This window comes from Aspergillus puulaauensis, chromosome 3 (assembly GCF_016861865.1).
Source record: "Aspergillus puulaauensis MK2 DNA, chromosome 3, nearly complete sequence".
Taxonomy (NCBI): domain Eukaryota; kingdom Fungi; phylum Ascomycota; class Eurotiomycetes; order Eurotiales; family Aspergillaceae; genus Aspergillus; species Aspergillus puulaauensis.
The window spans coordinates 2330260-2355994 of record NC_054859.1 but is presented as its reverse complement, the minus strand read 5'-3'; the positions used below and the strand labels follow the sequence as shown (position 1 = coordinate 2355994).

The following is a 25735-nucleotide window of genomic DNA, read 5'->3' as shown; positions in this document are numbered from 1 at the left end:
CTTGCTGTCTAAAATAACAAGGTCCTTAAGAACATCATCATCATCATCATTATTATTATTATTAAGTATGATGCAAACGACAGCAGTAATAATAGAAAAGGAATTACATTAGTTGCTAAAATGAACAATACAAAACAAAAGTCCAATCCAAAAAGCGGCCGTAAGTTTCAAAGTATACCCGTTCCTTTCCCCTCCTCCCTATGGCCTACTTATGCCATTTTTTCTGCTTCGCTGGAACTGTCGTCGCCCGAGCCCTCGGTGCTCCACCACCCTCCCGTCGATGCCAGGCATCGTGCGGCCAGATCCATCCTCTTACCCTCTTCGCATCGCGCTTTTCGCCAATCTGCGGCTCGGGAATCCACTTGTCTTTGCCCTCCGTTAGGGTCCGTTGTCGGGTGAGCGCACCCGGTCCTCCGACATTGAGGTGAGAAGAGGGTTGAGAGGGAAGGGGGACGGATTTGGAGAGCATGAGTAGAAAGTATAAGGCTAAGCTTGCGGTCATGGGAGCATTTAGGGCTTCTGGTGCTGGGAGAGAGTACTCCTCATGGTGCAGCGGTGGTGACTGACTCTCTAGGGAGCTATCGGTGGAAGAAGCAGGCGAGCTAGGTGATGCATACGCAGTCGATCCGCTCCCAGCTCCGAATCCGCTTGCGTTGGCTGCAATGTTGGTTGGAATTGGCGCGGAGACCTCCAGAAACCCGAAATAAGGAACGTCGTCGCCCAGATCGCAGCCTGCTCGCACGCAGACGAGTTCGATCTCAGTAATTATGAAACCGTAGCGGCAGGAATGTTCTCGCATGCATCGCTGGAGATGAGCAAGGCCGTTGAGGTACTCCACGCGGCGATGAGGCGCTTCATTACGCATCCCTGTATTCCAGCGGTCAAAGCTCTTGGCTATCCCAACAAGGCGGCCGCGAGGTAGACCTGCGGCGGTTTGTTCACTGTCTGAGGAGTAGTTGGCTAGAAAGTGTGGTCCGCCGTAGTTTTTGTTGTTTGCTGAAGCTCGAGGAGCTGGAGCTGGGTAAAGAGATAGATGCTCGGGTCCCAGGGATACCCCGAGGGCAGCATTCACTCGCGGGGCGTAGATATCTTGGACAAGACTAATGAGTGCAGCTTCCGAGTCTGGAGACAAACGATTGTTCTGCACTACAGCTGGAGGGGTCATATTCGAAGGAATCGCGGTCTTCAATAGTTTTGTGAGCCCCTTGATTGAGTCGAAAGTGTCCAAAGAGAAGGAGGTCCAGCTGCGCAAGTTCCGGACATCCCACCAGAAATAGTCGTGCAGGCCTCGAGTAGGGGCTACGCTCACATTGCGAACTAGATTGATTGCTTGCGTTGGGCTTGTAAGGTACAAAAGAAGACTGGTCGACTGTGGACAAGCGCTAACAGTAGGGTGAACAAGGCCAATAGGTGAACATTGGGCACTAGGGACTTGAGAATACCCGCATGGGGATGGTGGGATTGCAATTGGTGCGTGCGCAGTAACTTCCTGGGTCTTCACTATACCGGGATCGGCCGAAGAGTCCCGTAAATGTGGAGGATACACCATGATGTTGGGCGTAGCCGGTGTGATAGGTGCGGTTGGCGAAGGCTGAGGCTGAGGTTGAGCCGTATGGTACTTTGGGAACTGCCGGTAGGTTGGGTAACCATATCTTTTCAAGGTCTCTTCATCGATACTTGAAGCAGATCCCGAGCGTGAATGTTTGCCAGATTCCTTGCGCTTGTGTGATGGAACCATGCTCACAGGGGACGAAAGCGTTGATTCATTGTAGGAATTGTAGACAGGAGAGGTGTGCGCAGATGAGATGGCGGCAAGCCTGTCCGATACCTCAACCACATTGCGCTGGACCGACGGACGTTGTGGTGGATATGGAACGAATCCCGGCGGGTTCCGCGTGTTAGACAAGAACCGACGATGGCGTTGGGGTCCAGCCGCCGGTGGTGGTTCGATAACGACGTCCTGATGCCTGATTCTCGGAAGGAGAGCAGGCCCATGCTGATACCGTGGAGGAGAATCTACCGTCGGGCTCGTAGCGGAGGTGACAGCAGACCAGGGAGACGAATCGTTGGAGTATATAGAGGAGTCCGATGCGTTGCGGTTATGCGACTGACCAGCCAGCTCCTGGTAATGAACAGGAGGAGTGGTGGGTCGGTAGAAAGGGAATCCCAGGGACATGATATTCTAGCTTAGGTATTATGAAGAGAGGATAATATGATAGGCGTATTAAGCTGTTGATGGGCTGTCGCAGGAAGAGCCAGCTTCCAGTAGCAATGCACAAACGAGAGGTGAGAGAAGGAGATTGCAGAAGTAGGAAACTTTTATAAAGCTGAACAAAAGATCAAATTCCAACCATGGTAATTGCGAATGACAAGACGAGACTGGAATTGAGGATAGAAGTGGGAATGGTTGGATGTTAAATGCTTCTCGGCTGAGGGCAACAGAGTCGTGCAAGTGCTAAAATAGAAGCAACCCATACACTGGGAAATCAGGGCCCAAATATCCTGAAACATGGAGAAAGCTCCATAGTAACGCCGCAAACATTGCCAAAACGGCAGAGTTGAGCCAGAATCAGGCCCAAGCTGCCCGTTCTTCCTGGTATGATCCTAGGGCTAATGGATCTTCAACAAGCACAAGTGTTTCAGCTAGTAGTTGCGCGTCAAAATGTTACTATATTTTGCATCTCGCCGATATCCTCATATGTCAATCGTAGAGGAATAGTTCGCGCAAGCGCCAGGGAGGATCTATAATCGGCAGCAGGCGTGTTTCGTCTATTCTAGGCAACAGAGAGCTAAATTTACCCAAGCGTGGATAGAGCCTGAGGTTTCAGCAGCTCGGCGGCTAGAGTAGCAGAGTGTGGGTAGCTGCTACATCCGAGGATATCAAAAATGCCTTGATGGTGCGTGTGCCTCTGGCAGGGGGTGTATAAGCGCCAGTGTTGATACGGAACGGTCAGGATCCGAGAAGGGGCACCCCAAATGCCACGGCAGGCAATTCCTATGCTCAACCAGTCTGCATGAAGGCTCCAGATACCCAGAGTGTTCTAAGAATACAATCATCAGCGACTACGCCAGTTAGGGTGGTATCAGTACGCGCCGGCGACCCAAGCCAGCTAGGCGCCGGGATCGGTGGAGGTCGTATCTTCCCATCATCAGCGTAGCGATCTTGGCGGAGATGAAACAAATAAATTGGCATTCGTCAGAAACCAAAGAAAAACCAGACGACTGCAGCCCTGGGATTGGATGGAAGAAGAAATGGAGCAGCAGTGAAGATGGAGGTTGAGGAAATCTGGAGCTGAAGAGCGCACGGGACCTTTCAGTTCCTTCCGCTGGCGATCCCGCTTGCACAATCGACCAATAGGCCTTTTTCTGGGGTCGATCCCACCAACCGAGCTGCAGGAGCCGCAGGAACACGGCGTCAAGGCTCACGCGAATTACAATACTAGGCGGTTCCCAATTGCTCCTTTGACAGTGCGGTCTACAGCCCGGTTCACCAGGCATGTTCTACGCTTCCTTGGAAAGATATCATGGTCAATATGTTCAATTAGCGATATTATGATAATTCAAAATACGTTTTGGGTGCTATTCCCACGAAATCGGAAGTAATCCAGCGCCACCTTGTTGCCCAGGAAAATATAACGGAATGTGCAAAACAACTCTATCGTGACGAATAAAAAAGCAAACATCATGCTAGAGGGAATCTAATAGGTCGTATAGACAGTGTTCTCCGTCGTAGGAGGACCGTCAGAAGTAAAGAGGATTATATGCGGGTCATCATTCATGCCTTGGTTTCGTACTTGCGACGGAACATGCCATCAATCTCAGTGAGATAGTATGTACCGGGGAAGAGGGTCTCCACGTTGCCGGCAGGCTTAAATTCCTTGGCCAAGTGGGCGTGCTCACGGAGTTCACACATCGCCTCGTAATCGGTAGGAGGCAGGACGTTTCGGGCGTCGAGACGGTTGTGAAGGTCCAACTTCTCAACAATGTAAGAGACGTCGCCGACAACCTTAGCGCTGAAGAGAGAGCTGGCAAGACCACTGCCATATGAGAAGAATCCAAGGCGCTTAGGCTGGCTAGGGTCAAAAGTGACATTGCTGAGCAGAGAGCAGAGACCGGCGTAGACGGTAGCGGTATACATGTTACCGCAGAGAGTGGCAACATCAAGACCAGGGCGCACGCGCTCGGCGAAACGCTTCTTGGTGAGACCCATAAAAGTCTTCTCGACAGTCTTGTCTGTCAGAGACTTTTCGTAGTCGAGGTCGCGGAGCTCGGGCGCGACTTCGGCAAACGAGGGGTGAGTGGGGTTGGCGATGTAGTCGTTGTACAGCATACGGGCGTAAGACTTTTGTACAAGCTTGCAAGTAGGGGCGTGGAAGAGGATGTAGTCGAAACGGTCCAGAGGGTCCTTAGACTCGTCGTGAGAAACACCGTTGGTGCCGTTCTGGGTCTTCTCCTTCAGGGTCTTCTCACGGGCACCGTAGGCCTTGTAGCAGGCATCGACGGCCTCGGTGTAGCAGCGGAGGGAGAAGTGGCCATCAACAACGGGGTACTCGCTGGTAAGGTCGGGCTTGTAGAAGTCGTAGGCGTGAGTGATGTACGAAGCACGGAGGCCGGGCTCAAAGACGATAGGAGCGTCGGGACCGATCAGCATGGCGACGCAACCAGCACCACCAGTAGGGCGAGCGTTGCCCTTGGCATAGAGAGCAATGTCACCACACACAACGACAGCATCTCTGCCGTCCCAAGCGGAAGACTCCACCCAGTTGATGCTGTTGAAAACAGCGTTGGTTCCTCCGTAGCAGGCGTTGACGGTATCAATACCCTCGATGTTGGTGTTTCCGTGAGGAGCAAAAAGTTGCATGAGGACGGACTTGACGGACTTAGACTTGTCCAGCAGAGTCTCCGTGCCGACTTCCAATCGACCGACCGAGTTAGGGTCAACGTCGTACTTCTTCATGAGGGAGGAGAGGGTGGTGAGGGAAATGGAGTAGATGTCTATCGCAAATGAAAATCAGTATTGACGAAGCAGCAAACTCGAATTTTCAAAACCTACCCTCGCGGTCGTCGCAGAAGCTCATCTTGCTTTGTCCAAGACCAATTGTGTATTTTCCCTCGCTAACGCCATCGTGCTTCTCCAAGTCCGTCTGGTCGAGACACTATAACAATTCCGTTAGATTCGAGATCTGTTTGTAGAAGAAAAAAACTTCGGTTCCGTACCTGACGGGGGAAGTAGACCTCAATGGCCTTGATACCGATGTTCTGGGGGCGAGACATAGTGGCGGTGTCGGAAGAAGGGGGGTAGTATTTAGTATGTGGTGAGGGAATAGCTAACGACAACCGTGATTAAGCTGTACACAGGAGTGAGGGAAGGAAGAGAAAGAGGGGGAGAAGTCGAAGTGATTGAGGAGGAGAAGATGAGACGAGGATTGTTTGGAAGGCCCAAGGAGCATGATGGCCTGCTGTATAAGTAGTCGAAGAGCCAGGCCAGAAAATGCAGCGTAGGTCCTGTCCCTGAGGGAGAGTGGCCCCCTCCTTCACCTTGACACTGTTTGGGAGCACAGCTCAAGGACTCGCCGATACACGCAAGAATGTCAAAGGGAAAAGCGACTAATGCAGTAGTGTGCCACTCGAGAGCTCCGCGGTGGGGCCGATACAACTTTTTTTTCTCCTCCGAGGGGCAACCCTGTGCCTGAGGCTAGTGCTCGCCGTGGCTGATGCACCCTACGCTGGTCCTGGTCCTCCAACGCGCCGTCCTGCGAGGAAACAAGTCTTGTGCAGTTATCTTTCACACGAATTGCCAAAAAGTCGGGTGTATCTCGAGACTCTCGCCTGGAAATCTCTGGGGATCTGCTTAGTGATTTCCACAATTGTTGGGAACATCCCTAAAAGTCGACCGTGTCCAGGATCTGGTATACGCAGTACTCTTCATCCTGTCCCGAACCTCGCAGGAATCACCTCGACAGGAAGCTCTCCGATCTGCTCAGGAGCTTCGCTTCTCCTTCTGTCCGGTACTCACCGACTCTTCTATCCCAAGGCTTGTCTGGATGTGAGCTTTCACTAGTCGAAACTACGATGCAGATGTCCAAGTACCATAGACCCGTCTACCCCGCCCTGTACAAGTAACTTTATCAACGACTATCAACATGTGCACAGCTTAATCGTTCACGATTCAACACCTTCGAACCCAACATGCCAAAGATAATCCGAATTCATGCTTCTTGCTACCTGCAGTGTGAATTACTCCGAGTCCGCCATTGTGAACACTTCTCAGGTCTTTGTTTCTCAGTATATTCAGTCACTAAACACAGTGACCGTCCAATGGAAGCCTTCAAGACGAGGAAATTGAGATTCTGACTGCTTTCGATAGGCAACAGTGATTGCGATTACTGCGTAGATGTCATCTTATTCCGCCGGCCCACGGTATTGAGATACTGTCCAGCGGGAGCACAACTGGCGAGCAGAACCATCTCGCTATCAGGTTTCATTCAGTCAAATCGATGTCCGACGCATTTTCACCTTTATAAGAAATACGATGCAACCTATCAAAGTGGAACATCAACAGTGCGCTCTCAAATGTGTCAAGTTCTTGGTTTCCTCCACTCGCAGTTCCTACACTAGGAAAGTCGACCCTCCGGCGGGGGGTCGTAGGTATCTACCCGATGAGTTTCCCCGTAGCCATTATGACAAGGCGCAGCCTCCTGAAAATGTCCTTCGTTATGGAGCACCTGAGTATTTCTGCGTTGTTTTCCTAGTACCAGTTCGACCATGAGAGGGTGCCGAAGGATGCCGTGAAAGGGGCCTCTAAAGTATGAAGTATGAAGCCAATGAGGGGCGTACAAGCTGCGACATCGGCACCTGCCACTTCCCGTCTCCGGGGAATAATCGATCATCGATTCAAGATCTCGATTCTCGAGTCGGGAGTCGAGACTCGAGGGCCGAGGCGCTTCTGAATCGCGGCGAGAAGAAAATTATCAATCTTATCTTGTGGGTCCATTCACTCAGCCGAAGAATTCCATTTGATTCTGGTGCACCCACGTTTATTTTTTGACACATACAGCGATGAGCACTCTCAAGCGAAACATCTAAAACTATGACTACTCTGATATTGTAATGAAATCCACCACTATCATGGTTGCAGCTCGACGTGGTCATACAACTTCGTCACGGCGGGGCGGCTGCGCTAGTAATGCTGAGAGCTACCTAGAGTCCAACCCTTCCTCCGCTGATGAAGATTAAGGATATATAGGATGTGTGCTAACTACTATGTTAACTGTGAAATATATCTACCCGCACTCTAAACTCGAAAAAGCAATTTTCCTACGGCTGTTACTTTCTCGCCCAGTATCCACTTCCTTTGCCTTGGTGGTCAGCGATGGGACAGCTCGGCTCTAACGTCCACGGCCATCTATTGAACAGCTTGGTTTCAAAAGAAAAGAGGGTCTAGTACGTTTAACCTGCTTTATGTCGGCGTGTTCACAGTGGTGATCGTAGAATTTTGTTTTAAATACGGATAGGTTTCATTATATACTGTGGCGCCCTGCATAATAAGTTTATATATCTCCATAGAAAGTAGACCAACATTCATTTCCAAGCCAACACAGCTACCACCTTATCATTCCATGATTCCTTAACTAAGTGTTGATATTCTGCTCATACCTGTATAAGTATATCTCTTAAAAGCACTATGCAACTTTTCCTCGAGTAGTCAGGATATATAGTCAGCGTACAGACAGAAGCGGCCAGTTTGCACGACACCATACCAAAATTGGTAGCTCTGCTACAATTTACTGATTCCAAAGGATTATACGGACCAGCTTTCTGCATATATCAGGAATTACCAGCGGAATAATCGAATGATGTCTTGGGATAAAAACATGATTAGTCAGGATATACCAGCGAGTCACATGCTAAGGCGGTAGATTGAAGAACTAAGTTATGCTATGTATAATTAGTAATCTTGCGTGATTCATGCTGAAACGTAGCCATCGAGCCACCAGCCCATCAGGGCGTCTGGAAGATGGTCTGGGCATGAGAAGTGTCTGCTGAGCCACGGTTTTGTCTTGAAACGGCGGCTGATAAGCGGCCTGAACAAGGACGGTCTGAGGCGAGTATAACAGCCTCTGTAGATGGCTGCAGGAATGCAGTTCCATTCCATGTCGCCTCGCCCAGTCAAAAGCTTCATGCTCCTTAATAATCCCCAAACTCGGAATGGAATCAGAATTCCAGAAACCACTGAACTTGTCTGCCTGATAGTTACAGTGGGTCTGTTCGTGAATTGCCTGCGCCACGCGTGAGTTCTGGTTGTTCGCCCGGAGCGTTTGGAGATGCCAATGCCAATGCCAATGCCAACGCCAATCCCAAGTGGCTTCGCACTCCCTCACCTCATCCTTACCCCGTAATCGACACTCCTCGACCCTTTCCCGACGAGAAGCCATCCATTCTCTTTTTCTTGTTGATTTTAATCCCTTTATTCTTATCGCTCGTTCTCGCCGCTGATTTACTTCGATCGTTCCGTTTCAGGGAGCATGTCTATCCTAGCCGTTCCTTTCCCCAGATCATGATCCCGCTGCGCCGCTCCCTGCCTTTCTGTCCTGCTCGCACGGCTCCATAGAGCCCCGATCCATCCGCCATGGCTATAGATGAGAAATATGAATATGATTCCCTTCCGATACCGTCTTATGAAGAGGCGACCGCCAACCGAGCCAGCTCGTCCCGAACGCATCTCCCCGACCAAGGCAGTGACGATCCGGAAGGCCAGGCCCTGCTTCACGATGACCGCAGAACCGCCGCCCGCGACGGGCCTCAAACCCGACCGCATGGGTACCATCCTCCTACAGTAGAATCTGTCCGAAATAGTGTCGATGATTTATCCTCTTCACCTGCTGCGTCGGAAAGGGGGTCGCTGGAGGAGTTGCGCGGAGAACTTGACCAGATGGATGTCGAGGATGGCCAGCAGACGTCTCAGCGCTCCCGGTTACGATCTCGATTCTCGAAGCCCTTCAGTAATCTAGGCCGAACTTTATCGTCAATAAACCTCCCATTCCGTCAGTATCTACCGAATTTCAAATTTACTATTGACCTGAATGCAGCCCGGACGAGCTTGAGCTCTAATGGATGTATCATCATGCTTCGCCTGTTCGGACTATTACTCGTTGTCGCCATAATTTACGTTTTCGTTGTTTCGGATATATTTAATCTCAGTTCACGCTTTGTGGTCGGTCAGACCTATAACGCGGCGTCAGTGGAGAATTTCGTACAGGGTCACATCAACGAGTCAAATATCGCCGAGAATTTAAGGAGGGTGACGGAGTTTCCGCACATAGCAGGCACGGAAGGAAGCTACGTGCTTGCCGAATGGATACAACGAGCATTTGAGGATGCAGGTTTGGAGGCGATAAACATGGAAGAGTACCAGGTGTACTTGAACTACCCCCAGAAGGATGGAAGAAGGGTAGCTATCGTGGATCCTCCTGACCTCAAATGGGAGGCCATTCTTGAAGAGCAGGATGCCCAAACTCCCGTATTTCACGGGCACTCAAAATCAGCAAATGTCACGGGTCACCTCGTTTACGCGAATTACGGATCTCGGGAGGATTTTCAACATTTAACAGATAAGGGGGTTAACTTGAATGGTTCTATCGCTCTTGTTCGTTATTATGGGACCGAGTCAGATCGTGCTTTGAAAGTCAAAGCCGCCGAACTCGTGGGTGCTGCAGGCTGCATCATCTACTCCGATCCGTCTGACGATGGATTTGTTCGAGGCGCAGCCTACCCGAATGGACGGTTTATGCCGTCGGATGGCGTCCAGAGAGGCGCCGTCAGCCAGATGTCGTACGTGGTTGGAGATCTCCTCTCCCCGGGGTTTGCATCAACCCCTAAAATGAAAACGAGGTTAAGCCTTGATCAGGCTATTGGTGCACCAGGGATACCTAGTCTTCCTCTGGCCTGGCGCGACGCCCAGAGGCTTCTGCAGGTGCTCGAGGGTCATGGCTCAAAGGTACCGAAGAAATGGGTTGGTGGTGTTCCCGAGGTCAAGCACTGGTGGACAGGTGATGAAAAATCACCTATTGTCAATCTAATGAACATTCAAGATGATGTAGACCGACAGCCCATATACAATGTTATTGGGAGGATTTACGGGATGGAAGAACCCGAGAAGAAAATCATCGTCGGTAACCATCGCGACTCATGGTGTTTGGGAAGTGCAGACCCAGGCAGCGGGACTGCTGTTTTCCTTGAGCTTATCCGTGTCTTTGGTGAACTTCTGACGTTAGGCTGGCGGCCACTCCGGACGATCGAGTTTGCTAGCTGGGATGCAGAAGAATATAACCTGATCGGTTCTACCGAGCACGTGGAGGAAAGTATGGACAACCTGCGTGGGAATGCGTACGCCTATATCAACGTTGACGTTGGTGTGAGCGGCACAGACTTTGAAGCTGCGGGCTGTCCTCTATATGAGCGCGTTGTCATGCAAGTTCTAGGCCGAATTTCGGATCCTGTCACCAATGAGACACTGAAAGACATCTGGGAACAGAAAAAGAAGAGGTTCCCACCTCTAGGAGCCGGAAGTGATTATGTGCCTTTCCAGGATCTCGCCGGAATCTCCAGTATAGACTTTGGGTTCACCGGAGACCCGTACCCATACCATAGTTGCCATGAAAACTATGATTGGATGTCAAAATTTGGAGACCCTGGTTTCCAGTATCACAAGATCCTTGGCCAGTTCTGGGGCCTACTACTCCTTCAATTTGCGGATAACCCGATCCTACCATACGACGTGGAGGTATACGCAGAGCGCTTGGCTAGTTATGTTATTGACCTGGAACGTTATGCAAAATCCAAGGATGTGCCCGTCGATAACAGCGCCTCAAAGGATGCCTCCGTCAACCTAACACCTTTGTACAACGCCACTTCAAAGCTTCGAGTGGACGCGGAGCAGTTCCAGCAGTGGCCGAAGCTATGGCACGATGCTGTATGGGGTGCTGGTGGGTTCGAGAATAACATGATAGCCCTGCAGCGCATGTCGCACAATTTCCGGATGGCTAAACTCGACGTCAACCTTCTTGACAACCGGTTTGGTGGCGGGGTAAGTACAATACATCACTTGACACTGAAGCAACTGATAACTAACCAACTCTAGATACCCAACCGCACACAATTCAAACACGTTGTCTTCGGGCCCCAGCTTTGGTCCGGCTACGACGCCGCCATCTTCCCAGCTATCCAGGACAGTCTCGAAGCGAAAAACTGGACGCTAACACAGGAATGGGTGGACCGAATCGCCGGCATTATCCTCGATGCGGGCGACAAGTTATTACATGACTGATTGACCTCCTTTCTACTCGTATATATCTCTTTTTCTCAGCGACTACACCATGTGCATATATATTCTCCGATTTACCTCCCCGGGAACTTTCTAGACTCAGCTACCTACCTATTTGCCGTCATTACCTCCGTGGCCTCTTGTCTACCGTATATATCACCGTATTCATCCTACTCTGTATGTATATCTCACATCATCACCAACAATCTAGTTCCTCATCACTGTTTGCACCCCGATTTGTATGAGACGAATCCGATCTTTTCTCGAACACTTCTAACTCAAAAGTAAATGCGCTTGACTTCCACTTTTACGTATCTCTTGTACCTATATAGCTCTCCTGTAACCTATGAAAGAGATGCCTCTTGCATTTCCGTCACATATTGCATATCGCATTTCATCACGCCTCATTTTTTTTTTTTTTTTTTTTTTTTTGGATCGTCCTACCCTCTGTCTACGGTGTGCTTAGTTCGCTTCTAGCTCTTCATTGGTTTAGTGTACAACTTTTCAAAACTTCAGTGTTATTAAATGGATACTTGGTTTTATTATTTGCTCGTTGACCTTCAAGTATCGAGCTTTATTCTGCTACTTACTTCCAGGTAGCCGAGAATTGATCCAAATTCGACCGCAGTCCATCCGTGAGACTTTGACCTAATACCATGCATAACATAGTACTAGGTTGTTGTCTACTTAGGAGTACGTGCTACAAAGCAATAAGGGCATGTTAACCTCGAAGAGAAAAAGTGGTCCGGATCTAGACCTTTTTCCATTACTATTTCCATATCCTACACCGAGTGTAGCTATCGAGCAGCATCCCCACACCACTTGGTTGTTAAAAGAAGAGAGAAGGGACAAAAAAACACAACCGTAGATATGATGTGACACCCAAAAGTTGGCGACCTCCCGCGTTAAGCCGATGCTGAAAAACGGACAATTTTGACAAAAAAGATAGAACGCAAAAAGAAAAAAATGCAATAAAATGAAATAAAAGGCATGGAATAAACCTTTATCCACGTTGTGCGCCGGGGACATTATGATGCAGAATGGTATGTATCAGGGGTATATATACAGGGAGACTGAGGAAGATAAAGAAGTTGATTAACGAATCCGTGTAATGCATTGTGCCGCCCAGTCCATGATGTATGATGGTTTGATGTTTCCCAGTATTACCCTTTGAGATGCCAAGTACTAGAAGACAGGAAGAGACAGGGAAAAGAAATTACGTAAGATGCAGGGGGAGGTAGTGGCCAGTCGGCCAGTGTTTGATAGAGGATGTAGGCCTCTTCAGTCGGTGACTTGTACGCAAATAGATGAAATGGTCGAACAGAATGCCAGTAACACTCTCGAGGACATTGCCCAGTTGGTTACTTCCGGAAACCCTCAACGCCCAGCGTTGGGGTTTCCACCATGCGATCACAGGGCACGCCCTCGTCGCGCCTTCGGGAAAAGAAGCTATCACACTCTGACACAATTTGTGCCCATTCCGCAAGAGCGCGACCAGCATACTTGCTAGACGCAAGCTTATCATCCGCTGGAACAGTTTTGTCGTTCTTCTTTGAGGAAGTTTTGATCCCTCCGTCGGTATGAGCCGTGCCATTGGTGCCCGTACCAAGGATATCTCGCTTCACGTCATCCCCTTCGATTTCAGAGTCAGTGGTATCGTCCGAGGTTGTATCACCATCATCTGCTTTGAGCATTGACCTTCGGAGCTGTAAATGCAGCTGCGACGCCACAGGGAGAGAGGGGATGTATAACCGCTTATTTTTGCTCGGCCACTGTGGCCGATCCATCCACTCCAATGAGAATTTGAAGGTATACGGTTGATGCGGGGTCTTTGGTCGACACTGCTCCCCACAGGAGTTGACATCCGAGCTTTTCTCTCCAGCCGTAGGTGAGTCCGAAACCGTTGTATCCGAATCATCAGAGCTGGTGGCTGAGGAGACCTCTTCATTCGATCGGGAGGAGCCAAACACAGCCTTGAGGATATTCCATCGTTTCTTCGGGGGATTATCGGCTTCGGAAACAGTATCTACGTTTGAGGAATTGGTGTTCGAGGTTTGGTTAGGCACCGATGGGGGGAGTACACGATCAAAGGACATAAAAAGATTCGAAGGGGACATCGGGTTATCACATCGAATAATGATTATTCGGCGCCCTGGTGCTGGCGTACAGGGTGCAGAGGACAATGGCGCTGCAAGTCCACTTTCTGCGTTGGATTGAGTGGTTAGATAAAACCGCCACAGGCGCTGTAACCGATTCGATAGAGTTTCATATATAATACTGCCATGATTATGATTAGTACGCCCAGCAACACTATGCTCAGCAGTTCATTGGTTCACTTACGAGTCAAGCGGTGTTGGGTCACCATTAAACCTGCCCAACCGCCAACACAGAAGACGGTGGAAATAGGCGCGGACCATGGGGCTCCAGTGACTAAAATAATGATAAAATAGTGGCTCATCGAGCAGAAACCCAAGGCAAAGGTCTGCTTTCCTTTCTTCGGAGCCGGTCCATGTACCCCAAATGCCAAACAAAAATGAGAAGACTCGAACTTCAGTGAGTGAGTTGTGGCTTTGCATCATCTGGCGACAAGCTTCAAGCCAAAATTTCCAGTCGAACAAGTCCATCTCTATCATTTTCGAGTATCGTGCAATTATAGGTATGACTTCCTCGACAAAATCGCATAGAAGAAAGCACGCATTATGATCAAACAAGGAGGTCCGCTGCGCAGTTGTTTTCAAAATTAGGCAGAATGACTCCGCATAGAATAATCGTGCGTGGTTGGGCTCAAGCGAGGACTCGGACAGGTAGTCTCGGAGAAGTATGATCAAGCGGTTCTCCGCCATAGAGCGATGGCTGTTAGCTGCTCCTAGCGGAAGCGCTGAAGCCGATCCATCAGCGCCTTCAATGAAATCGTCGAAAGTGATTGCTGCAGTATTATGAGAACTCTCTTGTGCTGGGTTTTGGGATTGCTTGTATAGAGTATCCTCAAGAACAACAAGAATTTGGGCATGGACCGGAAGCAAACCCGGGGATAGGACGCGCCCACTCTTCTCAAGGTATGATGGTATGGCGTCCGCGTACAACAAATGGATGTACTTGACAAAGACGTAAAAGAGATCAGTGTCTCTGCCGCACCATCGAGACACCCAGGGACTTTGCCACTGAATTTGTGTTACATTCAACGGAACATCGGGCTTCTGGCGAAGATATCGCATTAAAGCCGTATGCGCATGGAACGACAAAGGCCGTAAAGCTGGAGGAACGCTCAGAGCAAGCTCCTGGGCCATTGCACGAAGCCCACTGGTCGTGTCAACGTGAGACTCAGCGTATACTCGCCGGAAAACGCTAGGCGGTATATTCCAAAGCCTGACGAGAACATCTGCCACACCAGGACAGAAAAAGAATGCATAAGCACAAGCTTTACCACAGAATGTCACCAAACTGGCAGGGGCGTGCCTCATAGACATTCTTTCAACCACGAAAGCCATTTGAGACATTAGGTTTTGCGTGAATATGTTCCTTATGTTATGATGGATAGACTCTACAAGAAAGTCTGATCCTGAAGATGCTTCAGAGGTCTCTGAAATAGATGTTGCCGTGTGCTGGAGTGGCTTAGGTAGCTGAGGATCAGGAATTGGCATTGGGAATGGTATTCTCCACTCAGGACGAGACATTATGCCGACCACTGCTTCCAGGTACACTGGTCTATCTGTACCTGAAATGGATTGGTTATGTTTGCCGTTTAGCATGTCTAGTAACCCGGTCCACCACTTATTGAGTATGTTTACCCGTCGGTCTAGGTCTTCGGGTCTCAAACTTTTGATGTTTTTTATGGGATGGGGTCGGTTGAGAAACGGTACGAGTGAAGAGCGAATAACATTCGCTTTAAGCGCACTGGATTTGGTTTGAAATCTGGAGGTAAAAATTTAGTATTCGCACAGCGGAATCTCACGTCACCTTAAAAGGATTACATACTTTTGAAAGTCGGCTTCAAGACCCCGAAAAGCGTTCCAAAGTTCGTCCTTCTTCTTAGGAGGATCCTGGCCTCCGGAACTATTGCCGGAAGGGCCACTCGTCTTCGACGTCGGTGGAAGCACTGGAGTTGATACATTAAAAGATGACGTGAGCCTCTCCAGGGACCCCTTAGGGAGTAGGGATCTCGGTGATGGACTGCTTTGGGTGCTCGGGCTGTCGGCCCGACTCTGGGTTACAACAGCGACCATCGGACGGCGAGGTCGTTTGCTTAGTATTGTTCGCTTGCGGCTCGGCGCAGCGGGGTCAGGACCTCTCGCCAGATCTAGGCTCCCAGAGCTTCGAGAAGATGGGGCTTGCGACGACGAGTCTTCTCCCTGGAGGGTCCGGAGGCGAGAGGTTTTCGACGGAGGGGAGCTTGATCGGTTTGGGGAGTTTGACATCCATGGCTTTCGCGCAAAACTAACAAGCCTCCCTGACATTGAACGAGCTTTGGAGGGTCGAGCAACAGGTGATGGGGCCCTGGTTTGCGGAACTTTTGGTGGAGGTTTTGGAGGCTCTGAAGGGGGAGTATCGGCCAAGTTCTCAGTCGAGACAGTGAAACGGGATACTGCAACTGTCGACTTGTCCTTGGAGCGACGGAGGGAAGTCCGCCTTAAGATATCTTTCCCAGCTGCCACATCTTCTTTCGACGGGGCGTCGGACTGTTTCTGGAACGTCAAGTCTGAGAAAGTCCTTCGAAGTCCCGGAGAGCCCGGCTCGGATGTGGATAGGTCGGGGAGATTGTTGTAGCTCGCGGCACGGGATAACCAACTTTCTTGGTCATCCTGCTGAGTTGTCGTGACCTCGGGAGCAGGAGGAGACATGACCGGGTACAGCCAGTGCTGTCTGTTGGAGTTCCGTCGCAAGCGCTGCTAGACAAGTGTAGCTCACCCCCCCAACTGGGGGTGGGCAGTAGCTGTTGTTGATTTTGACAAGACCAGCTCCTCCATGTAAAAACAATCGACAGAAAGTGACGTTATTGCATGAGAATACGGGCTCCTTCGAAAACCATTGAACCGCTAGACGACAACAGAATTGAAGGTTCGAGGAAAGGCTCGGGAAGGTGGTCACTGGAGAGGGATGGCAGTGCAAGCACAGGGCGTAGGCGCAGGCAGAACCGAAAGGCGATGCGGTCGAACAGAGGGGGCACGGTACTCGATAACGAGGGGCTGGAACTGCTTGATTCCTGGGGTAGTGAAACAGGGAGCTTTCAAAAATCGCAGGCTTGTCGCAGGCTAGGGACGGAGAGGGTTAGCTGGACTAATGCTGGAGCGAAGGGAGGAGGCGTGCGGTTGATCGACAGCGGAGGAACGATCGATGAAATAATTGGCAGCAGGGGGTTGAGATTGGACGAAGGATTCTTCGTTTCCTTCTTTCGTACCCCTCCCCCTTTCCATGAAAGGTGTTAAACGAATGGAATGAAGTCGCCGGAGAAAGAAGAGGGCAGGAGAGAGAGAGAGGCACAAAGCGAAGGGAACAGGAGAGCCGGAGATGTTCCCCTGGGCGGTATTATCAAAACCTTACATACCATACGCAGCCAGTCATTGCTTATCCTCCTCCGGTTGCTGACTCGGAGACAAGGTTGGAAGTGGAAGTCAAATAAAGAAAACTTTTTGAGGAGCTGGGAATATTAATAGACGGTAGAACTCTAAGTTGGCCGGCCAAATCCGAGTGTTTATTGTCAGATCTGGGAGGATCTAAATCAGACAAGGCTGTGAAGGGTCACCGCCACCCCGTGAAGCTAAACAAACGCTATTGTACCGGACTCATGGTGTTTCTCTTCCATTTCTCACCATTTTTTTTCGAGTATAATAGTGCCGCTTTCATTCATCTTATTAGTATCGCATTATTGGGATTACCTTACTAGCTTCTGTGGCTCCTAGTAAGCTCACTATTACTGCTTTACTACTACTAACTTAGTAGCACTATTTGATATGGTAATGTATTGTATTATACGATACTTAACTTCCGGCGTCGGGAGTTTCAACGCTCGAGCTGCTGAGCAACAGCTAGGACTCGAGGGGATGATGTCAAATTCGAATATCAAAGCATAAGTAGGTTAGCTGCAAGGACGATAATAAGAGTGCACTGTGCAGTGTTTCTTGCAGGGTGGATGTAACTACTACTTGCGCTGCAGATGTCCACGTACCGTACATTCCCCGTTCCCGACAGCCAACCTCCCCTCCGCCAGACCGTTTGCGCTGAACCTTCCATGCTACCTGGTGCTCTTGAGAGCTGGCCTCTCCATATTGGGGAAGTATTAATATTGTCTATCATTCCGACTCCATTAGAGATAGACACTGCATATGATGCTCAATCGAAGATATCCACATTGCTGTTGATATCCTTTCTCTTCCGCTCCATTTCTCCCATCTAAGAAATTCGGCTCGCGCCATATTTGACCCATCACACGTCTTGTCACCAAACTATTCAAAAAAAAAATCCCTTCAAAACGATTACGCTTCGGTACGAGCCCTTTCCCGAGAATGTTGTACAAGTTCCCGGATGCATGACAGCATATCTTCTGCTGTGTACCAGGCGACCCGCAACATTCCATCGGCAGCCGCCCCTTCTCACGAACTTCCGACGCTTCTTGACAAGCGAGGAGTTTCTACTATTTGGGATCTTAAGCCCAGTGCTACTTTGCAGACTTCAGGAACCTTGTCTTATCTCAGCTTGCTGGTACGCCTCAGTATAAGCTAGTCCGCCCAATTTCTTAGTTCTGCGATGTAGCACTTCAGTGGTTGTTAGACCCAGCCCCAACGCAGTATCGACTACACATGCATCATCGTGCAGGAGTGCGGAAGACTCCAACCTACTTACGTATTCACGCGACTGAAGGGACGAATTTAGAATAATATGCCTGGCGGTCTAGCTCCTGGGACGGTCGTATCTCTCACTTGGGTCCGCTTTTGATATGATAGAATCCTCTGCGTCCTATCTGGTAGTAGTACCAATCTCTATGAGAGAAGAAACGAATTAGCAATATGTTTATTTTGCAGGACAACGGATTTTCTTTCGGACTCTGGCGTTACGGATCCTAATTCACTAACTATAGGCGGCATAATGACCACAATCTGTCGCACAACAAGTCATCATTGCTTGATTCAATCTGCTTACTGACCTCCTAATGCCAAGCTCAAAAAGAGCGAGCACTTTTCCCGCGCTGTTATGCCGGATGTTTGAATGATATTCTCAATCAAGTCTGTCACTGTCAATTCCACACTCTCCACTCGTGGCCCTACACCGAAAACGGGATTATTTTCTACTTTGGCTTCCAGGACAATGTATATGATGACTCAAGGAAAATTCCATGTGCTCCAAGTAGCTTTAATTTACAGTTCCTTCAGAACTCAACAGAAGAAAAAGTTGCAGTCCCGACCCGGTCTCTGTAAGTCCCAAGTCTTGGGGCCTTGCTGTCTAACAATATAAAGAAACTTAGTGAGCGGCGGGAGCCTCCTCTTCCTCCTCAAACCAGCTCTCCTCAACAGGAGCGGCCTCGCCGGTAGCGGCCTGGCCCTCAACCTCAACTTCCTGGGTCTCGTAGGAGTTCAATTCATTGGCGAGGCTGGCTTCTTCGGGGGACTTGGGGGCAGCAGGAACGCTGAACTTTTGAGTGTGGGCCTCAGCATCACCGGGCTTGACGGGCGCAGGCTTGTAGGCACGGAGCTCACGGAGGTAGAGTTCCTGGACAGGGTCGGCTGTAGGATGTTAGAGTTTGTCGTCTCGCCGGGAGTCCCGAATCTGCAATAAATAGATATATCGCAGTCGGGGAATTGGAAAAAGCAGAGACTCAGATTACATACCCCGACGGACAGCGGAGGTCAGGAAGGTGCGGCGGGCGACAGAGGGGGCCTGTTGCCGAGAGACGCGGGAGAAGAGGGAGCGCTGCGAAAGGGGTCAGCATCAGGAATCGAGTGGGCTAACCGGTGAGAAGAAGATCAGAAAAGACTTACCGAAGCCCTGAGAGACTGAGACATCATCGTGGAGATATTGGAGATGAGAGGACTCGAGGATAGAATCTGCGAAGACACGAGTGCTTTCATCCGTGAAGCCGAAGTCGAGGTTGGACGTTTGTTCGGGAGACTTCGGCTTGGCGGGTGACTCAGCACGGCCTGCGGCTCTTCACCTCGAGAGACTTTTCCAGCCCAACTTCACATCCCCTCCACCTCCTCTCCTCGCCAACCCCTCGAAACACCGTCCTCGCTGTTTCACACAGCCTGATCGTCTTGAAACTCGACAGTCGACACTGTTTCGCTGCCCGCGTTCCCGTACGGACTCGTTCGTAGCGGCTTGTCAGATTCTGTGACCCTTTTCCGTGAGATATCGCTCTTTCACGGAGACCTTGACTGGTTTATCGCGGTCGGAGAAGTCCGGTTTCAAGGCTTCAAAGGTTCTTTGGAGCTGTCCCAAGAGATCTCCTTTTGTGTGTTGGTGCTGCGAAGGTGCTTTCCGCTGGTTCTGTGAATCAGTGTCCATTCCGGAAAGGTAAAGCGTCACTTGAAGAACCTGACATCCTGCCCTTTGTTCCGTCTCTTTGAGGCCTCAGCTCCAAAGAGATAGAAGAGTACTATTTAGGTGGCAAGATGGTCCTAAGTCGTAGTCTTTGCTTGATGATGAAATCCATACTATCGGGCTTTGTTCCATCACCTTCCACCAGATTCATCGTCTTCATAACACTTGGGGCTTTGTGGCTAACATGATCATGAAAGGCAGTGACGCAGAGACGTGACTTGAAAGACAAGTCCTCGATATTTGCGCCGCTGCTCGTGTTCCACTCTTTCATTTCCTACTGAGAACGAGATCCTCGATTCTCCGTTGACGAACTACAGCCGCCAATCTGTATTCGCCGCTGTTCATTCGTTTCTGTACCCGAAAAAATAAGCTCGCAGTTAAGCGTTTGAAATCATCAAAACCACCGAAGCAGCTACGTGAACAAGCCAAGACGACCAAATCACCGAAGATGGCCGCCATATCTCCTGCAGCCCTGCAAGATCCCAACGCTCCGTGGAGGAAGAATCTTTCGGCACACGTCATTTGCCCAGAATGTAAGGAAGTGCCGCCAAACTTGGAATTCCCCGGCTCTCATGAAACTGTCTGTGGTTCCTGTGGGCTGGTGCTGTCGGATCGAGAGATCGACATGCACTCTGAATGGCGTACCTTCTCGAACGATGACCAGAATAACGATGACCCCTCGCGTGTTGGTGATGCTACAAACCCGCTCTTGAATGGTGATCAGCTGGAGACTCAAATTGCTAGCGGTGGCTCTGGTCGTGTCCGCGATTTGTACCGCGCGCAAAATAAGCAGTCTAGCGAGAAGGCAAACAAGGCCCTTCTTGCGGCGTACAAGGAAATCGGTGCTCTATGTGATGGTTTCGGAATTCAGAAGAACGTGGCGGACACAGCCAAGTATCTTTTTAAAATCGTTGACGACGCAAAAGCGTTCAAGGGCAAGTCTCAAGATGTGATCATCGCCGGATGTATTTTCATTGCCTGCCGCCAGTGCAAAGTTCCTCGCACTTTCACTGAGATTTTCGCTGTTACCAAGGTAACAAGAAAGGAAATTGGGCGCATTTACAAGGCTCTAGAGAAGTTCTTTACCGCCCAGAACCTTGAACGAAATAATGCGGTCGTCTCGAATGGAGGCGTTCCTGATCCCAACGACACCTACACGGCAACGACCTCCACGAAGCCCAGCGACCTTTGCAATCGTTTCTGCAATCTTCTCGATCTTCCTTTCCAAGTCACGAGCGTATCATCGTCTCTGTCTGATCGCGTAACTACCGAGGGCAATCTCGCTGGACGTTCGCCACTTTCCATCGTTGCGGCTTGTATCTACATGGCCTCATACTTAATGGGCTACCCCAAGTCCGCGAAAGAGATTTCCCAGGTAGCGCACGTCAGCGATGGTACAATACGCGGCGCCTACAAACAACTCTACGCTGAGCGTGAGAGCTTGGTTGATAAAGAATGGATCAAAGATGGGAAGGGTGCACTGAAAAACCTACCCCAGAGCTAATCTGCATACGTTCAACTTTTCTTTTCTTTTCTTTTTTTTACTTGAACGCTTGATATCATCCTTGTGGCTCGCTCCCAACGGTTTTGCCGATTTATTATGTTTTTGATTTGCGTAGTTAGAACGTGGAGATCATACTATAGGCCATTCCTCCAAGATACCCAAACAAACCAAGGAAAAAAGAAAAAGGAAAAAAAAAAGAAGGCAAAAATCATGGATTTTAGAGGCCCTGGATTCATTTCCCCGCTGTTCCGTTCTTATTCTAATTTCATCAAACTTAATTCAGCGTTAGTATGCTCGCAAAGCATTTCAACGAGACTAAATTGAGATGAAAAGAACTCGTACCTAATTGAAATGGTATCTATTGAATTGCTATTTTGCCCGTATTCTTTACCAATGGAAATCAAATATTATAAACTCTAGGCTCATCCTCTTTGGACAGTAAAACTAAGGGCAGGTTTAAAATAAATATACCAGCACGTAGTTTCCAAGCATGAAAGGAATAGTTAACTAGAGCACAGAGAAAAATAAAAAGAACGAGAAAACACATCATCCTCAGAAACCCACTTAAAATGGTATGCTAAGGTCCCATATTCTTCCTGGCGATTGTGCTGTAAATACAAAGTTAAGTTCGGATACATGGTTGACTCTCGCCATAGGTCGAATATCTAAGGACATGATGCATCATACAGGGGTATTAATTAAACTGAAGTAGTGATTGGCAGCACGATATTAGGTTGACTTGTTATTTAGCTAGAGTGCTCTATGTCTGAGACATGCAAACAACACTGCACAACACTGCATCCCAATTGGGCTAGAAAGAGAAGAAGCGTACAATGGGCATGAAACAAGAGACAGATAGATCATTGGGAGGACATCGAGTTAACGTGCAAGAGATTCATCGCCGTCAGATAGTCGTTTGCCGTCAGCCGAGGCAGCCAGGGACTCGGCTGCAGCGTCAATACTGTCGGCGTTGCCGGCAACAGCAGACGAAACGTCGACCTGCTCGTCCAATTGCTCGGTCTGTTCTTCCGATGACTCGGCCTCGGACGCACCGACGGGCGGCTCCTCTTTCACATCTTCCGTCTTCGAGGTCTCGATGATTGTCTGGGGACTCGGTGACTCGAGCACTTCTTCTTCCTTGGGTTGTATTTGGGAATCTGCTGATTCACTGGACATATTCCGAGCTAAAGGTGGTGTCATGGTATCGTCCGAATCTGATCGCTCTGGTGCTGATGCGGTGGTGCTAGGCTGCTCATCCTTATTCCCATCACCGACAATTAGGCTTCCGTCCTCGCGAACCTGCCAAACATTCCATGTTTCGGTTATCTTGATCTCGGGGATTGTAGGTAGTCCGGCAGCGGGCTTCTCAACAGCAGGCTTTCTCCGAGCCGGACCACGAGCACGGCCCTTTCGAGCGTCGCTTAGCGGGCCCTTTTCTACAGGGGCTTCCTTCTTTTCTTGAGGCTTTGGGGGCACAGTCGGACCAAGCTGCAGGCGCGAGTTCAAGTCAGAGAGGAAGCCAGCCTTGATAGAAGCGATTTTACCCCCAGTTGGGCGAGCTGGAACAGCTGGCTTGGGTTTGGTTGACGGGGCCTGTGCTTCTTCACCCTCCGCCCGGGCGACGCGGTTTCCTGGTCGTGTGGGGATCTGAGGCTTTGGTCTATCCGGAATAACGGGCGGCTGTCGCTTCTCAACCGGCGAAGTCGGCTTTGTAGACGCGTCCACCTGGGGAGGTGATCGCTTCTCAGGTCGGCGGGGAAGGATTGGTTTCGTGGGCACCTCTGGACTTGTGAGCTGTTTTTCTTCTGAGGGCTCTATCGTTGTAACTAGCGTCTGGCTTTCCGGGGCGTCTTCCCAAATATCTCGACTAGGAAACCTCTGTTTCGCGAGTCCGGGACGGGTGGGAGCTTCTTGCTCCCCTGAATCTAGTATTCGCTTCGCAACCTGGTGGCTATCAATGCCGGGCTCTCGGGCTTTGCGGGCTTCCTCTTGCTCAGGTGTCTCAAAGCGGTCCTGCTTAGGAATATCTGGGGTGGACACAGTGGCATGAAGCTGGTGACTGTTGGGTGAGTCTTCCCAAATGTCCTCGCTAGGGAACCGGTGTTTAAGAGTGTCTGGGCGCTTCTTCATGACCTCCGCCGCGGCAAGTGGTTTGCTCTCTTTCGATCCGTCCTCGGGGAACAACGGCTCGTACTCTTCAACGTCTTCGAGAGGCGTATTTACTATCTCTTCGTCCCGGGAGTTGTATCTCGCCAGGGCGGGGATGCTGCCACGATGACTTGTAGCTCTACTATTCGACCGGCTTTCGTTGACGCTAGGAGTTCGGCTTCGGTCCTCGTAATCTTGGAACGTCGGAGATACAGCAGCGTGCTGATAGGCGGATTCAGGACGCACTTCATCGGCAGCCAATATCGGTTCTTCTTCATCGTCATCCCCTATACCCTTGTGCGCTACTTCATCCGGTCCCGGAGTTTGAGCGAAACCATCAGGATGATGGAGATGGTGATAGGGCTCATCGACGTGAATAACAGGAGGCTTCTTCTTTTCTTGTCCTTGTGCGTCTGTGGCTGGGATGCTTGTCGTGCGGAGTGGGGACTCAACAACGGGACGGGTGTCGGTTTTCGATTCTGGAGGTGGAGATGCAAGACGATGACTATACTCATCGGCAGCAATGTAGCCAATCTCTTCTTCTGGTGTCCCGGTTACGGCTGGGGAGGTTCCTTGGAAATCATTATGAGCATGATACCTTTTAATATACCTAGTGATCATAACAACTTACCTAGACCTGAGCCAGTGACGGCAGAGCCCCGAACGATTTTGTTTAGATCATCACTACTCAGGGCCCAATCGGGTCGTGGAGTACTAGATCCATACTGCCCTTGTTGTTCGTCTTTCACATATTCGTCTGGATGTTTCTCATACCAAGCTTTCTCGAACTTGTCGTTGGCGGGCGCACCATGGCCATGAAGGCCATAGCTACCAGGTGGCAGAGAAGCTTCCCTGCCACTACGAGTTCGGTTATGCCCGCGTCCAAATCGCTGGTTCGGCTGCTCCAAATAAGGACTGGGAGAAGGAGCTTGTACATCTCCTGCATTAGCTAACATTGGCACTCTCTGGCCAATTTCTGGAATGCCATGCTCATCATCGTGACTTGACTGCGGGCGGTCAAAAGATGCTGTTGAGCCTGGCCGCGAAACCCGGGCAGATGAGATGGGGCGAGCCACCCGTTCTGGCTGTTCATCTTGCGCAGGGGATCCTATCGTGCCCAAACCTGCAGCTGCAGCCTGGCCGGAATCTGTGCGAGTCACGGCCTGCACCTGGGCCTTGGCGCTGGAAGTGGGGTGTGAAGGCCGGGGCGCATGAAGCTTAAGGTCGCTGGCCACGTTCCGCGTCTCCGCAGGAGTTGTGTGTTGGCTGTCGGCGGCATTAATGGCGTCCAAATCCGCGTATTCAATGCCTTCTTCACCAAGCGATGGTATTGTCACACTGGGAGGCCGAGGGGGCAGGTCGCTGGACACAGTCCGAGACAGGGTCGAACCATTAGGAGGCTCGTTCAACGGGGAGGGGGCGTAGTTGGAGCTCATGGGAGACGCGGAACGGTCAATGCGACGGTTTGGACGAGGAGGGATCTTCGGCAAGTCTGGGGTTGGGGCTTTCTCGAGAGGCGATCTTGACGGACGAGGGGGCACGGCGGGACCCGGACCCGGATTCGGTTGTGCCATATTGAACTGGTATATGTGTGAGGTTGATCAAGATGAAGTAGAATGTACTGTACTTTATTTCTGGTTAGCAATCGAGAACATCCAAAGAGTTGTAAAAGCCTGGTGGCTGTGAAATGATAGGCGTAGGCTGAGGTATGGGAATTAATGCTCTCTAACAGCTTCACACGATAAATTGCACCTATGAGTTCACAAGTTCTCGAGTCTGATCAACTCAGATATCGGTTCTGGCTCCGGATTCCCTAGAGAAACCGGGGTCGGAGAGACGTTGTAGGGCCATTTGCAAACAGGGCAGATTGTCGACGCCGAGACCATGATAAGATAAAGGAAGCCAACAGTCCTCCCAAGCTCACCGCTCAGCAGCTGAAAACGGCGGCAACGTTCTTCCATGAACTGGATTTGTCTCTGGGCTCATGGGAAGGGGGTATGGGGGAGACATGTACTCACTGATGCGGCAATGATAACAGACCGGAGAATTAGTCGGTATAGCAAAGGAAGATCGAAAGGGCAAAGGGCGATTGATAGAGCGACGGAGATCTCAGCAGGAGTGTTTAGCGAATTGGCGAAATAGAGTATTGTCAGTGGGAAGCGTATATGGGGGGCTATGAATTGAGACAACTGAAAGCCACAAAAAGAAGCCAGAGCAGCAGGAGGAGCAGA

The 25735-nt window shown here is 50.2% G+C and overlaps 7 protein-coding genes across 7 annotated transcripts; 2 read left to right on the top strand and 5 right to left on the bottom strand.

The window, feature by feature from the left end:
- Window positions 1-205: 205 nt before the first annotated feature.
- APUU_30937S (uncharacterized protein) lies at window positions 206-2176 on the bottom strand (the record flags this gene model as incomplete). The annotated part of the gene is made up of 1 exon (XM_041702086.1): window positions 206-2176. One exon carries the CDS (start codon window positions 2174-2176, stop codon window positions 206-208), a length of 1971 nt encoding a protein of 656 aa, XP_041554906.1.
- A 1599-nt stretch (window positions 2177-3775) lies between these two features.
- Window positions 3776-5274, bottom strand: erg13 (hydroxymethylglutaryl-CoA synthase; the record flags this gene model as incomplete). Its single annotated transcript, XM_041702084.1, has 3 exons — window positions 3776-4995; window positions 5054-5156; window positions 5218-5274. 3 exons carry the CDS (start codon window positions 5272-5274, stop codon window positions 3776-3778), a joined length of 1380 nt encoding a protein of 459 aa, XP_041554905.1.
- A 3355-nt stretch (window positions 5275-8629) lies between these two features.
- On the top strand, window positions 8630-11326 carry APUU_30935A (M28 family metallopeptidase; the record flags this gene model as incomplete). The annotated part of the gene is made up of 2 exons (XM_041702083.1): window positions 8630-11086; window positions 11141-11326. 2 exons carry the CDS (start codon window positions 8630-8632, stop codon window positions 11324-11326), a joined length of 2643 nt encoding a protein of 880 aa, XP_041554904.1.
- A 1358-nt stretch (window positions 11327-12684) lies between these two features.
- On the bottom strand, window positions 12685-16161 carry APUU_30934S (DUF1765 domain-containing protein; the record flags this gene model as incomplete). The annotated part of the gene is made up of 3 exons (XM_041702082.1): window positions 12685-13600; window positions 13664-15235; window positions 15299-16161. 3 exons carry the CDS (start codon window positions 16159-16161, stop codon window positions 12685-12687), a joined length of 3351 nt encoding a protein of 1116 aa, XP_041554903.1.
- A 2614-nt stretch (window positions 16162-18775) lies between these two features.
- Window positions 18776-19383, bottom strand: APUU_30933S (ATP synthase subunit H; the record flags this gene model as incomplete). The annotated part of the gene is made up of 3 exons (XM_041702081.1): window positions 18776-19038; window positions 19144-19225; window positions 19294-19383. The coding sequence occupies 3 exons, from the start codon at window positions 19381-19383 to the stop codon at window positions 18776-18778; spliced, it is 435 nt and encodes a 144-aa protein (XP_041554902.1).
- Window positions 19384-20300: 917 nt separating this feature from the next.
- SUA7 (transcription factor SUA7) lies at window positions 20301-21356 on the top strand (the record flags this gene model as incomplete). Its single annotated transcript, XM_041702080.1, has 1 exon — window positions 20301-21356. The coding sequence occupies one exon, from the start codon at window positions 20301-20303 to the stop codon at window positions 21354-21356; it is 1056 nt and encodes a 351-aa protein (XP_041554901.1).
- An 879-nt stretch (window positions 21357-22235) lies between these two features.
- Window positions 22236-25078, bottom strand: APUU_30931S (Aim21 family protein; the record flags this gene model as incomplete). Its single annotated transcript, XM_041702079.1, has 2 exons — window positions 22236-24076; window positions 24136-25078. 2 exons carry the CDS (start codon window positions 25076-25078, stop codon window positions 22236-22238), a joined length of 2784 nt encoding a protein of 927 aa, XP_041554900.1.
- Window positions 25079-25735: the final 657 nt, after the last annotated feature.